General features: G+C 45.0%; 1 protein-coding gene across 3 annotated transcripts in view; it reads left to right on the top strand.

The window, feature by feature from the left end:
- LOC137430728 (intermembrane lipid transfer protein VPS13A) overlaps nt 1–15,022 on the top strand; it is a 149,678-nt gene that overhangs the window by 2,666 nt on the left and 131,990 nt on the right. For all 3 annotated transcript variants that reach the window (XM_078781541.1, XM_078781542.1, XM_078781540.1), the window contains exons 2-6: nt 3,407–3,450; nt 3,790–3,832; nt 10,950–11,045; nt 11,485–11,586; nt 13,543–13,652. In XM_078781541.1, the coding sequence (XP_078637667.1) occupies nt 3,407–3,450; nt 3,790–3,832; nt 10,950–11,045; nt 11,485–11,586; nt 13,543–13,652 (395 nt within the window). The remainder of the gene's footprint in view (nt 1–3,406; nt 3,451–3,789; nt 3,833–10,949; nt 11,046–11,484; nt 11,587–13,542; nt 13,653–15,022) is intronic.

Raw genomic sequence — 15,022 nt, 5'->3', positions numbered from 1 at the left:
TGGGGCGGCTTAGCCCAAATATTCAAAAGAATTGTGCATTTTGTGATACAAGCACCAAATTTGGCACAAATGTACATTAATATGTTGCGAACATTTTCAGATATTGGGCCACTTGAAATTCCGTAATTTTTTTTTTCAAATTTTTTCAAATTTCGTAATTTCAAATTTTTCGGGTGACACCGTCACAATTTCGGTCTTCGAGGCCGGCCGATAGGCAAAGTGTGACCGGAAGGGACGAGGTTCTCCTGACCACGTGGCCCTCGATCTGGGAAGCGAGAGGCGTTCCATTAGTGGACGCGCCCCTCACGCCCGACTTTTGGGCGGCCCCGGCAGGCCGTTTGTTTTGACGTTCCGTGACAGGCCCCGCACCCCCACCTCCGGGCCGACCGGAAGCTTGTGCTGAGTACATCATACCTGAACAACTCAGTGAGGCAGAACACAGCAGTGCACACCAGGGTGACCCCTTCAGTGCATAAACCAATTAACCTGTCCACTGCAGGGCATATAGAAATGAAGTTATTTTCTGCATATAATAATAATATAAGTTCAGTTCTATATAACAATTTCTGTTATCACCACTACCACTACAACTACCACTACTACAAGCTTTGTCTGGAATTTTGTGGACTAACAGACAAACAGACATACAGACAAGCTGGGATCAAAACATTACCTCCTTCCACCATTGAGTGTAGAGGTAAACATCATGGAAATTATATCATGCCCTAGATTTAATTCATGCTTACCCGTCCGTGTATTTGCTTCACTGGTTCACAAGGTCTTTTGCATACATGTAATTCAGACTCTCGTCTTCATTGCTGACCACACAATGTTCGCAACATATTAATGTACATTTGTGCCAAGTTTGGTGCTTGTATCACAAAATGCACAATTCTTTTGAATATTTGGGCTAAGCCGCCCCACTATATCGGCCGGCCTCGAAGACCGAAATTGTGACGGTGTCACCCGAAAAATTTGAAATTACGAAATTTGAAAAAATTAGAAAAAAAAAATTACGGAATTTCAAGTGGCCCAATATCTGAAAATGTTCGCAACATATTAATGTACATTTGTGCCAAATTTGGTGCTTGTATCACAAAATGCACAACAGGTTTGCTATGCTGCTACACTACCTTAGTTACACTCAAACCCTTATTTCTACAAATAATCTATATAAATATGTTCAAGTGTTAGTGTGTTTGTAAGTTATTCTTACACGGCCAAACCATAGCATCTTTTTTTACAAACCATAGAGGCCCCAAATTTTGGGCATAGGTACTTCAGAAGCTGGGCGAAGTTTTAAGCTACCACGCGTTGGCCTTGACCTTGATATCCATTTTGAGGCCACCAAAGGCAGCTATAAAGTGTATATTGGATTGTGGGGTCAGGCAGTGCTGCCACCGACCCACAGGCAAAAGTAATCGCCATGAGGCCGATTGCTCCATAGCTTTTCAATATCCACCATGTCCCAAAATTACCAGCCGGGAAAAGCTCACCAGCCGGGCAGAGCTCACCAGCCGGGCAGAGCTCACCAGCCGGGCAGACCTCACCAGCCGGGCAGTTGGTTACAAACTAGAGTTTAAAATGTGCATGGAGATGACGTATGACAAGTGTCAAAATAACATGACAAATGGAGTTGATGTAATATGAAAATAAAAGTGATATGTGAACATGCCTCTAACTCACCCCAGGTGACAATGTATCTTGGCAACGGCAGTCACAGGTCACACTGTGCTGCAAGCACTGGCTGATCCGAATGTCAACACAATCAACTACTTGTTGTCACAAAATAATGAAATATTCACCAACACTCAGACTTCTAATGCAAAGATATGACGGTCTTTCTGTCTTCTACCGACTCCTCTCCGGCCTATCTCCCCCAGCTCTATCTGTGCTCTGTCCCCCAAATATTCCTACAGGTCGCACAAGATCTGCCAGCAACCCTCTCATGGTGAAATTGCCAAAATCAAGACTCTCTGCTCACCTTCACTCTTTCATTCCTTTTTACTCCCACATCTGGAACAAACTCCCGCCTCACTCTCTTCAATCCCACTCCTCCCTCCAGGTCTTTTAAAACAGCTGTTCACCACCATCTCTTATCTTCCCCCAATCCAAATCCTTGATCTTTTCTACCCCCGTTAATTCACCCCAGATCCACTTTTTTAAATGCCAACTTCTTTCCTGGAAGTCCTAGCAGTGTCCATGTGTTTTATGCCTCTCCCACCCCCCCCCCCCTTCCCATGCCTCCTCCCCCAAAACCCTCTCCCTCTCACAGATCTCCCGATGTCCCTGTTCTCTACTGTTGTACTTGTGTGCTTCCCTCTCTCCCCATCTTGTCTCCCGCTCCATTTATTGTATGTTTTGTGTGTCGGTTTTTTTTTTTGTGATTAATGTTAGCTCTTACACGAGCCTCGATCTTGTATACAAAAAAAAAATTGTACTGAATTATCATGTTGGGAATTCCCATTGTCATTAGAAGGATGTCGACCGCTTTGAAGACTTCCTCGCTGGATCACATGTCTAAAGCCACGATACTGTGTTAATTGGAAGTCCCAAAGCAGCCCATTGTTGTACCAAAAGTGACGATTTAATCTCTGCTGAGCAACCTAAGCCACGTGACGTCTTATAAGTGATGTACCCTGTGCAGACCACGGCCAATTATTTCCCTTAACGGGTCTATATCAAACCACCAAATGAAGCAGCCACTTCTGCCAGAATTCACCCCTGAGACCAGGTATGTTTAATAATGAAATGATTGTTTGGGGGGAAGGAACAAGAGAAGCAATTAACAATAAATGAATAAGCCAAACTCTTTAACCCACTAACCGGTCCAGTACAGCCTTCAGTTCAGGTCTCTCCTTTTCTCCTCACCTTCACCTTTTATCAGCTCGGCCATGCACTTCACCATTGACACTTTATGCCCCTCCCCGATCACTTACCATTGGTCGTCGCTTGGCTTGGTAGGCGGAGCAATCTTTCAGTGACTCTCACCTCGCGCACTAAACTACCACGGTCCCTTTATGACGGTTTGCTACCTAAACTTGGGCCCCAATTGGCCAACCAGAATGCTAAAAAGACACATGTAAGACTGATTACAGAGGGCAGAATAGTATAGGTTGATAATTTTAGATGCACACAATAGTGAAGGTTGACTGTGTCTAACTAGCTATTACCACAATAGATATACCACATATAGAATAGACTCATATAGAATACCACAATAATTTTACGCTTATGCTGAGATACTTGTTAAGGAAGTAACTACGCTATATCAAACATCATTAACCCACTAGGAGTCATTTTCACAACAATATCTATGCTTTGAAGATTTGTTACGAGTACATACCTGCTTGTTTAATCACATGTCGGACAATTGTGAGTCCTCATTTATTGTTTCTGATTTTAGGAGATGCTGTGCTGGAGAACTTGAAAATAAAGGAAAATGCACTGGTAAGGGTTTGTATCTGTTGGTTGTTTGAAACGACCGTCGATGAAGTGGTGATTGAGGCCGTGCATTGTGGAATGACAATTTGCAGGATTGACTGCGCTGATGAGATACAATTTGAAGCTTCCCGGTCTTAAGCTTTGAGGCTTAACTGTTTGTGAAAAGAATACTCATATTTGATCTTTGGAATTGCCTGTTTACAACCAGGTATGAATATATGTTTCCCCATCTGTGTGTATATATATCGGATCGAGGGAAATTTTCTGGAGAATGTAATCTATAGTTTACTTTTGAAATTTGCTTGCAAGAAACGTGTGTGTTTGTGTGTGTGTGTTCATTCGTAGAGTGCCCTGGACGTGCCATTTAAAATCAAGGCTGGTTATATAGGTGAGTGTTTTTGGGAGTACTGTACACCATTGCATTCGTAAGATTACCGACACGGAATGAACGCTCGGACACGTTGTAGACACTTGGATCTGTGCCATGTGATGTGGTCATTGGCAAATACAGCTGCAATGGCACATAAACAGTACGCAATGGTTTTGGTGAAAATTGCAACTTTGTGGAAGCCCAAGTGCCAGTCAGGACTGCACAACGGCTTTGATTTTTATCCTCTTGGATTTCCCTTCAGTGACATTGACTCCTCATTCATTCATTCATTCATTCATTCATTCATCCAACAAAGTGCAGAGACCTCCACGGAGTATTATCACACTGAGAATCTAAGGAGTATATTCAAGCATTTCCTTCACAGTCGACACTGTTTTGATAGTGCTGGCTATAGTAAATTTGTCAGCATGGTGGGATTTTGCAGTTTGGATTGAATCTCAAATAAATGAATGAATGATAATTATCGGTTAAACCGCTGGCATTCCGCTGATGTGATAATGGATTTTTTTTTTTTTTTTGTGTTTTCAACCTTCAAGAGCTTGCACATGGAAAAGAATGCGCTTGTGTATGTGCCAGTGTGGCTTAAATGTTGCTAGAAGAGAAAAACATGCTATATAGTACCTAATACTATAAATGGAGCCGTGTGTGCATCCGGATTCCACCCATTGGTTGGACAATTAATTGAGGACTTGTGGTGGAGATGTGGAGGGTGGGGATTGATTTGAAGGCTTGAAGTGGGGAGGGGTTTGATGCCTTGGGGCTGGGAGGTGGGGGGAGTAGAGCAAATGTGGCACAGAGTTGTGAGTGGGATATTGAGGCTTTTGCGGGGTGGGTAGGACTTCCTTTTGGGGGAGGTGGGTTGAGGAGTTGTCAGAATTGTATGTGCAAGTTTACTCGGTAAAAATGTAATTGGCCACAGGTGAGCATGTGTGTCGATGTATTTGTTTTTATTAAAGGCTCTGCTGGCTAATCAGTTGCATAGATAGCCTCTGCCACTGTAGGCGGGGTGACACAATCACTCTACGGGTGATGTGCTGGTAGGCTAAGAAAAATACTGAGCGAGTGTCGATTGAAAATACTGCAACAGTCTTGATCAATGGATGAAATCAGAAGGCCATTGATCCATTGTCATTTTGCATTTTGGACCACTCACCAGATCGACAAAATGTTTTGATGATTCGTCGTCATTGAATATTCCTGCAAGTCTTTAGAATCTTAGAAGATTAATTTCGATAAATTTGATCTCTTCTTTGCTCAAAACTGTAATTGTTCACTTATCCTTTAGAATACATTCACACTATTGGCTGCTGTTATCTTGACACTGGTGCACATTGCACACACTCGGTGGGCATTGTGACCTCCTCCTGCATTGAAATTATTTGCAACATCAGCACATCTAAAGGCATTAGTGATTCATTTCCTCAGAAATCAAGTGGCATTATCTGTCTGACAAACCTGTTTATATAGGGCGAGTCAAAAGTCTGGAAAGGTATGATGGATAGGAACGTCTACCAGGCAGATTAATGGTTCACTCACTGCAAGATTAAAAAAAAAAAAAATGTAACATTCGTCCTATGTTTCCGGCCTTTTGACTCACCCCGTCTATACATACTAGGGTCGGTACAAAAGTAATGCCTCTAATTTTTCAGTTTGTAGCCAAAGTGTCGTAGGAAAGCTACGCAAGATTACAATGAAAGGTTTGTATCTCCCACCCATTTTAAGTTGAGCGTCACTGCGATCGGTCACGTGACAACGTCACACCGCTTTCAAAATGGCTGCCAGGCTTGTGCGTATGAAACAGAGAACAGTTGTTGAATTTCTTATTGCGGAAAAGGTTCCTCCAGTGGATATTCATTTAAAGAATAAATGTACAATGACTCTACCATTGATGTAAGCACCGTTAGACATTGGGAAAGGCATTTCAAGAGCTGGGGACCCCCATATCAATGACAAGCCTCAGTGGTCGGCCTGCAACCACAGCGACACCAGAAAAAGAATCGGATTGATGCGCTCATTAAAGTGCATTGCAGTTGATGGAGGCCATGTGGATAGCTTGATATTTGCTATGTATGTATGCATATTCCATGTAATTTAAATTGTAATTTGAATTGTATGTAGTGAGAAATAACATGAGGCATTACTTTTGTAGCGGCCCATGTATGTGTGTGTGTGTGTATGAATGAATGAATGAATGAATGAATGATCGTTTTAAGGCAATTTTTCCCCGCTAGAGCGAGGGTTAGCCTTGCGGGCCCCATGACAATCATGGTTCCCTGTTTGAGGCAATGTTTTTTTTGTTGTTTTTTTATGACCGGATCCCCTTCCTGACGCCAACCCTTGGTCACGCTCTTACAATGCGCAGGGATACGGTGTACCTATTCTAAACCGGGGTGCACACCGGGATCATTCATCCCAGCAAGCTGGTACTCAATTTGCTGACCTCGGAAGGATGACAGGCTGAGTCAACCCCCCTGGCGTTAATTCAGCGATCGACCGGGATTCGAACCCAGGATCCTAGGATGTGTGTGTGTATATATATATGTATATATATATATATGTATGTATATATATATGTATATATATATATATATATATATATATATATATATATATATATATATATATATATATATATTTGTTACGGTTCTCCGCCGCCCTTCTTACCCTTACCAAGGGGGGATTAAGCCCCTTGTTCTTTCTGGGCTTGGCGGAACCGAGAGACTTGAAACGCCTCTTCCGGGCAAACGCAAGGTAGGGTTTCGGGACCAAGTCTCGCTCGTACCTAAATCCCTGCGCCGCCACGGAAGCGGGGAAGCAAGCCTCGCACGAGCCACGTGTGATTTGGGTACACCGAGCGGATTGAGTACCACGTGGTCCGTGCAGTTTTCTAGTAGTGGAACCCAATTCGAGCGATTCTACTCGTATCACGCTTAGTCAATGAGGAAAACACGAGAACGATCGAATGGAAGGAAGAACACTGGTTTAATTATTATTCCCACAAGTATGTACAATGATCGGTACACGCAGAGACACAGCGCGGCACCAACCATACAGGGCGGGGGCCGGCACGGGTCGTGCACGGCGGTCCTTGTGACATGCCCGTGGCATCGATCCCCGCCGGTCCCTGCCGCACACAACTCACCGAGGGCTCACGTCGGCTATCCGTCGCGCTAAACGCTACCCCGGTCAGTGTCGATGCTTGAGCCGCGTTCTCACCACTCGCGACCCACTCCTCACTCGCACACCTAGGCGTCCCTGCGCCTCCCATACACTCCGCTACCGCACACTCTCCTTCCACATTCTCTGGTGTGCATTCTCCCTCGCACACCGTACTCGCACCTACAGACCTAGGCGCACTCATACCTTCCACACACTTCATTATCGCACACTTTTCTGTTACGCTCTCTGTAACACCCCCGGGTGTGCACTCCTGCACACACTCTACAACACGCTCTGGTGTGCACTCCTGCACACTCTCTGTAACACACTCTCCTGTTACACACTCTTCCCGCACACATTCCATCATACACTCGCGCTCACACTCGCGCTCCGGTGCACACTTTTCTCTCTCACACGCGCGCCAGTCACCCTCGTACACCGCACAATGGACCTTCCACGACCGCCCGGGTTTCGTCCATGTCCCAAGCGCGCCAAAACCCTATTCGCGCCAAACACATTTCCGCCATTAATTCTACTCACCTTGGGGACCTCTTTTCCTGTCAGCACCTGCAAACTTTCCATTTGGTGAGCAAGCCCGACATCACGATGCAAATACAAACTTTGCGTACATTCCATTTCTTTCTCCCGTGATTTATTTCGTGATTCTGCCGTCTCTTCGGCCCCAATTGTTTCTGCAATTTCCATTACTTCGACTCTAATTATTTATTTTTCTACCTCGACCGTCGGCGCCCATAAACTTTCTTTTTCCAATCCGCCGATCGTCGGGTCTTCCACACTCCGTGTCGCGATGTCCATACCCCCGGTCAACTCAGCTGCGCTCTGCCCAAGCTCGCTCCCCACGCGTTCCTCACATCGTGTCACCCCATCGCGTACCAAGGCGACCTCCCCGCTCAACCTGCGCCTTATGTCCTTCCCCGCTTTTTTCGTGTCCTTCTTTGACGCTGCCATAAATTTTTCCAATTGACCACCCATTTTGTTTTCCAACCCCTCCATGTTACACCTTGCTTCGTCCCTCATTTCCTTCAATTTTTCCTCGGGTGTCCATTTTCCCATTTATTTTATTGATGTCATTCTTTTGGGCGTTTAAGTTAACCTTTATTAAACAAAACTCAAAACCGCAACTATATATATATATATATATATATATATATATATATATATATATATATATATATATATATATATATTATATATATATATATAATATATTATATATATATATATAAATAAAATACACATGTACCATGCTGTCTACACAGAGCGACGATTATGCCATAAGCAGTTTTTTTCGCTCGGCTGACGATCTTTGACGGGTCGCCAACTCGTATTATATCATTTGCTCACAACTTTCTGGAGATAAATTTGCAAACAATCTCATATCCCCAGACTTTTACAAAAAAAACGAGGGGATGTTGTAATCGGCTCCATCTGTCTGTCCATCTTTGCATCTGTCCACCCGTCCCACTATCTCCTCCTAAATGTTTGTGCAGAAATTCGCCAAACTCGGTAGTTATGATCACCATTTGGAAAAGTGCGAGAGCAGTATCATTTTTTTTTTTACCCTGCCCTCTGGGGTGGGGTTAAAAGGTCAAATACCAAAAAGTTCATTTACGTGCACGTATTTTTTAACGTTTTTTAATGAAACTTTGTATATACAATAAACATTGGGGGACGTATGAAATATGTAATGATCTTTTGGATTTGACCCCCAGTTAATGCCCCAGGGGGGAACTTGGTGTTATATGGGTCAAAACGGAAATTTAAGTATGGGTTTTCACTCAAAATTTGATATTGGCTCATTCCTGGTGGACCTTTTTGCCATCCATCGTTCACCTTTACTTTTGGTGGCAAAAGTGAGGATTTGCCATAAAATTCACTCGGGTTTTTGTTTTGTTTTCCCGACTTTCTTCTGTGCTTCGATATTAAAGGATTACACTTTGAATCATGGATGCAGTATACTTAAAAATAATAGTGCTTTGTGTTATCCCCGAAACGAAATGCCTGTTGAAGTTAACAAGTAACAAAGTTATCTTTTGTAAACAAGCCCTGTGCACACATTGTTGGGTTCACAAAAGTGAAAGTGCTCATGGGAATCACTCTTATTTGTTCTTGCAAGCATTTTGAACTGTTTTCTTTAAATCTTATGAAATGGAGGTTCTATTTTTTTTTTTTTAACTACTTTTTAAAATAGATTTTCACTTCTGGACCATTCCACACAAAGCCTGTTTTTTCCTAACGCAATGTAATGTTTTCCTAATTCGTTTTATATTGTGAGGTCATTTTCTGTTATCTGCTTGGCACGGTACCTTGGTGTATGCCACGATGCGACGACACACACACACACACACACACACACACACACACACACACACACACACACACACACACACACACACACACACACACACACACACACACACACACACACACACACAACACTACCCAACATTATTGCATCATCCTTCCCATATGACATGTAGCGGTTCCCGCTGAATGTACACAATCGCCTTGCACCTGCCAGGACGCGGCCAGGGCGCGATCGCCGTGCCGGGCTCGTCCGGACGGGCCCAGACGCGCCTCTCCTGGGCATGCCCGGACTCGCTGTTCCCGGGCACGCCCGAACCTCCCGGGCACGCCCGGTCTCGTCTTTCCCGGGCTCGCCCAGAGCGCCCGGGCACGCCCAGCCTCGACTTGCCAGGCCGCGTCCAGAACGCCCGGGCATGTCCAGACTCGCCTTTCCAGGGCTCGCCCAGAGCGCCTGGGCACGCCCAGTCTCGACTTGCCAGGCCGCGTCCAGGACGCCCGGGCATGTCCAGACTCGCCTTTCCAGGGCTCGCCCAGAGCGTCCGGGCATGCCCGCTCTCGCCTTTCCAGGGCTCGCCCAGAGCGCTCGGGCACGCCCAGCCTCGACTTGCCAGGCCGCGTCCAGGACGCCCGGGCATGTCCAGACTCGCCTTTCCAGGACTCGCCCTTGACACCCGGGCATGCCCGGTCTCGGTTTTCCCAGGCAAACGCCCCGGCATAAATGTGTATATATATTGCTGCCCGATAAACGGGTTTGAGAGAATACCTGAGCTGTTTTGTTTCAATAAAGCAACTCGGACGAATTCCGTCTTTGGTCGCGTCAATTCTTTCGACTCGCGTTGGAGCGCAGCTCCTTCAATGTAACTGAAAGTTCCGTGTTTATTGTGTATGATGGATTGCATCCTTCCAAGGTTGCCACATTGTGCAGAGCTCTCTGCTCACCTTCACTCCTTCATTCCTCTTTTCTCCTGCCTCTGGAACAAACTCCCACGATCTCTATAATCCCTCTCCTCCCTCCAGCTCTTTAAAACAGCTGTTCACCACCATCTCTTACCTCCCATCCAAAGCCTTGATCTTTTCTACCCCTGTTAAAACACCGCAAATCTGCCTCTTTCAATCCCCAACTTCTTTCCTGAAATTCCTAGTAGTGTCCGTTTGCTTTATACCGTGTACCCATTCCTCCTCCCCCAGCCCTCTCCCTTCCACAGATCTACTGACGTCCCTGTTCTCTCCTGTTGTTGTGCTTGTGTGCTTCCCTCTGTCCCCCTCTTGTCTCCTGCTCCCTTCATTGTATGTTTAATGTGTCTGAGCATGTTTTCATGTTCATTGTGTTAGTGCTTACGCGAGCCTCGATTCTGTATTCAAAAAAAATTGAAAAAATGCTTACCTTGCAGGATATGGGCTTTCAGTCACGTTACACTTTCCTTGTCCCCCAACATACGTGTGATGTTCATATTCATTAAGACATAAGGAAAAAATACATTCAGACATTGTATGTAAAAATTAGGCTGATGACCTTTTAAATGACATAATGGGATTGCCAAAAGGGGAAAGGTGTGTGTTGGTGATGGAGAGGGTGTGCAAATCGAGGAATCTAAGGATTACATTGGAATGTTTGTTTATCCTTCAGGAAAACTATCCCTCAATATACCATGGAAAAACCTCTACAAAGAAGCAGTGGTGGCAACCTTGGAAGGAGTTTACCTTCTTGTGGTTCCAACTGCAAGTAAGCACATAAGAATGCAAGAACGAGGGTTTTGTGAGTTCCATTACGGAACTGTGTTGACATTTGATCAATATTTATGACAGTGCTTTTAGAACGAGTTATTGACCGTGGCTTGGAATTCGGAATGTGCTGGATTTTCTTGGAGTTGGATTATATTCCTGGAAGAAATTTGTCGAAAGTGAAATCGACTCTGAGCCTGTCGTGTAAAAGCATGATGTTGTCCATTGTGGTGGTGATACTGAAATGTAACTTGGTGGTTGTGCAAAATGGCCCGCTCTTGTGAAATGTATTGTGGGATATTTATCACGCATCGCTGTGGCGCAGTGTGCTGCAACGGCGGCTCATAGTTGCATTTTGTGCTGAATGGGCCTCCAACATGGTGAGGTGCTTGCCCTTAAGAAGGTCATCTGAGCCGTTGTGTGTTTGCTTTCTTTTCCAGGCATCGTGTACGATGCAGAGAAGGAAGAGAAGCAGATGCAGGAAGCTAAGCAGATCGAATTGCAGAAGATTGAAGAAGCTCTGCAGAAGGCCGAGGAGAGAGGTGTGGCTGGTTTTCTACTGTTGTTGTTGTTGTCTCCTCAGTCGAAGGCTTGGAAGCATTATATTTTCAGGTTGTCCATCCGTCAGTTTATTGTTATCACGATAACTTGTGAACCGCAAAAGGGTTTGCATGTTTCATCAAGCAAACTTGGCACAAGTATGGCTAACAGGGTGGCCTAGAGGTATACACATTCACCTGTCTGTATGTTGTCTAGCCTGGGTTCGAATACCGACCGAGTTGTAAACTGTCATCCCGGTGTTTCACAGGCAGGGCGATTCATAAATGTGTGTGCCGTCTCTCTATGAATGAATGAATGATCGTTTTAAGGCCATTTTCCCCGCTAGAGCGGGGGTTAGCCTTGCGGGCCCCATGACAATCATGGTTCCCTGTTTGAGGCAATGTTTTTATGGCCGGATGCCCTTCCTGACGCCAACCCTTGGTCACGCTCTTACGATGCGCAGGGATACGGTGTACCTATTCTAAATCGGGGTACACACCGGGATCATTCATCCCAGCAAGCTGGTACTCAATTTGCCGACCTCGGAAGGATGACAGGCTGAGTTAACCCCCCTGGCGTTAATTCAGCGATCGACCGGGATTCGAACCCAGGATCCTAGGATCCCAAGCCGGCACCCTAACCGCTAAGCCAACACCAGGCTATAACACCATCTCTCAGATGAACGTTAAACGGGTGTCCCATCTACCAGCATTCATTGGTGGATGTTAAAGATCCTGATTGTTGGCACTCTGGCCAAATTACAAATTCCTGCTCCAATCAGCAGAAGGCATTGCATGAGTGGCACAGCCTGGTGTTGGGCTAGCGGCTAGGGTGCCAGCTTAGGATCCTAGGATCCTGGGTTCGAATCCCGGTCGATCGCTGAATTAACGCCAGGGGGGTTGACTCAGCCTGTCATCCTTCCGAGGTCGGCAAATTGAGTACCAGTTCACTGGTAATTCCCTGTTTGTCGTAAAAAGGCGACAAAAAAGGGTTGGCGGCAGGAAGGGCATACGGTCGTAAAACATTGCTTCAAAAAGGGGACCAAAAAACAACAACAACCACGGTCCCCGAAAAAGGCCAACCCCCGCTTGCGGGGAAAAATGGCCTCTAAAGGTGTTTTTTTTTTGTTTTTTTGTTAATCAGCAGAAGGCATTGCATGAGTGTCACAGCCACACCCTCAGCCAATGATGTACCCCACAGCCTTGTGCTGCATATGGCATACGAATGAAGAAAACCTCACAAGAATGGACTGTAATACAAAGATGAACTGATTGTGGGTTCAACAGGTCAAAGGTCATGTGACCTTGAATTGAAAATCATTGTTACCTTCGACCAATGTCGGGATTTCAACCACTTGGCACAAGTATGGACTGTAAGGGAAAGATGAACTTTTTCGATTGTGGGTTAAAGGTCAAAGGTCATGTACCCTTTTAAAACCTTTTTTTACAGATCGTAACGAGTTAGAAGCATCTGATGTCTGTTTTACTTATCTCTCTCATGTGACATTTAATTGAGATCAAACTCAAGTGGGTTGACATCTGATGCATTCATCGACGCATTCACGTCAAATTCTATGTTTTAGTGGTTTAACTATTGGTGCAAATGGAAGAGATGCTTAGGTTTGCACAAAAAGCAAATATAGGAAGAAATAATTAAACCTGGAATTATTTTTCAATTCCATTTGCCAAAACCATTTACTCATTTATTTATTTAATTGAAACATTGCCGCATTAAATTTTCATTCATAACCCATTCACTTAATCTTTTTCAGCACAGTTCCTTTGGCCCAAAAGCTGAGTTATGCCAAGATGCCACGGGTTTTTGTTTTTTTTTAAGCACAAGTGAGTGCAGTTGATACGGCTGGCTTTTATGATTTCATGTTCCGAGACCTAATGTGGTGTTCCTCCTTACAGATATGATCACAGGATGTGTGTGTTCCGGTGTGGATTTGCATGCAGATACACCCCAAGTTGAGCAAGTTGGCACATTTGCTGAAAAGCTCACCACACAGGTGATCAAGAACCTGCAGGTCACCATAGCCAGCATCCACGCCCGCTATGAGGACGACGTGAGTAATAAGGAATCGTAATGAATGATCTGAATTTACATGCTGACCTGAATTGATCTGAATTTACATATTGTACTCTGTTACCAAAAGTATTGGGGGCACGATGCCCAACTTTTAAATGGACTTTTCCAATTTGCATGGGTGTATTTTTTTATTGATTTCTTGCTTCAAAGGACACATGATTTATAAAGGTGGGTAGCTGTTGATGGACCTTAAATGTGGAATAGTTATTGGATGCAGAAGTTTGCTACTTTTGTAGAATTGGGCATTCAAATCATCTGTGGATGATGTCCTTCGAAAACGGAAAACAACATATGGTGGCAATGCTGAAAGAGAGGAACAGCAAAATAATTGACAGATGGAGCCAGAATAACTTTATATAAGCGAGAAGAGCTTTATCAAAGAGCTTTATAAGCTTTATCAAAAACTCTCTTCCTCATTCTCCTTGCACTGCCCTCTCTCCTCCTCACCCCCAGGAGTACCTCTGGCTACGGCTTCCTCTCCGCTCCCACCTTTTGTTCATATGTGTTCTGTACCGTCCCCCAAACAGTGATGACTCAATTTACATTTCACTCGCTGACAACATGGACCAACTTCTATCCACTCATCCCAACTCTCTCTTCCTCATATGTGGTGACTTCAACTGTCATCATGCCACCTGGTTGGGTGTGGGTTCCTCTCTCACCAGTCATGGCACCTCAGCAAAGGACTTCTGTGACTCACTGGGATTGACACAATCTGTCAATTTCCCGACCCGGATCTCAGCCAATGGAGTTTATTCTCTTCTAGACTTGGTTATGACAAACTTCCCTGCTAATGTCTGCTGCTCTTCTTCTGCTCCAATCGGTTCTTCTGATCATGTGCTTGTCAAAGTGGACATCTCTCTGGCCATTCTCAGAGAGCCTCCTCAGTGTCGAAGAGTCTGGCATTTCACTCAGGCCGACTGGGACGGGCTTCAAGCAGCCATCAATCGTCTGGATTGGTCTCCCATCTCCACTGCCTCTGACATCAATTCTTCCTGGGAATTCTTCCAAAGCAAACTGATCTCTCTCATGCACAGATTTATCCCATCTCGTCTTCAGTTGTCTTACCCTTCCTCCCGTCCATGGTACACCGAATCTTGTGGTGAGGCAGTTGCCCTGAAACAACTTGCCTTTGCCTCTTGGAAGGCTAATCCAACTGAAGGCAATCTCAGTTCCTTCCACCAAGCTCAGAACAAGTGTGTGTCTACCCTCAGGAGTGCCAGGAAGCACTATCTCTCCTCACTCAAGAACGAACTCTCAAACCTGTCTCCTTCCTCCAAATCCTGGTGGCGTCTGGTCAAATCCGTTTCTGGTGTTTGTTCCCCCTCCATCCCCTCCCTTACCTCA

The sequence above is a fragment of the Myxine glutinosa genome, chromosome 7 (assembly GCF_964187855.1).
Source record: "Myxine glutinosa chromosome 7, kmMyxGlut1.1, whole genome shotgun sequence".
NCBI classification, from domain to species: Eukaryota; Metazoa; Chordata; class Myxini; order Myxiniformes; family Myxinidae; genus Myxine; species Myxine glutinosa.
The sequence above is the reverse complement of the archived record's forward strand: the minus strand, read 5'-3'. Positions and strand labels throughout refer to the sequence as shown.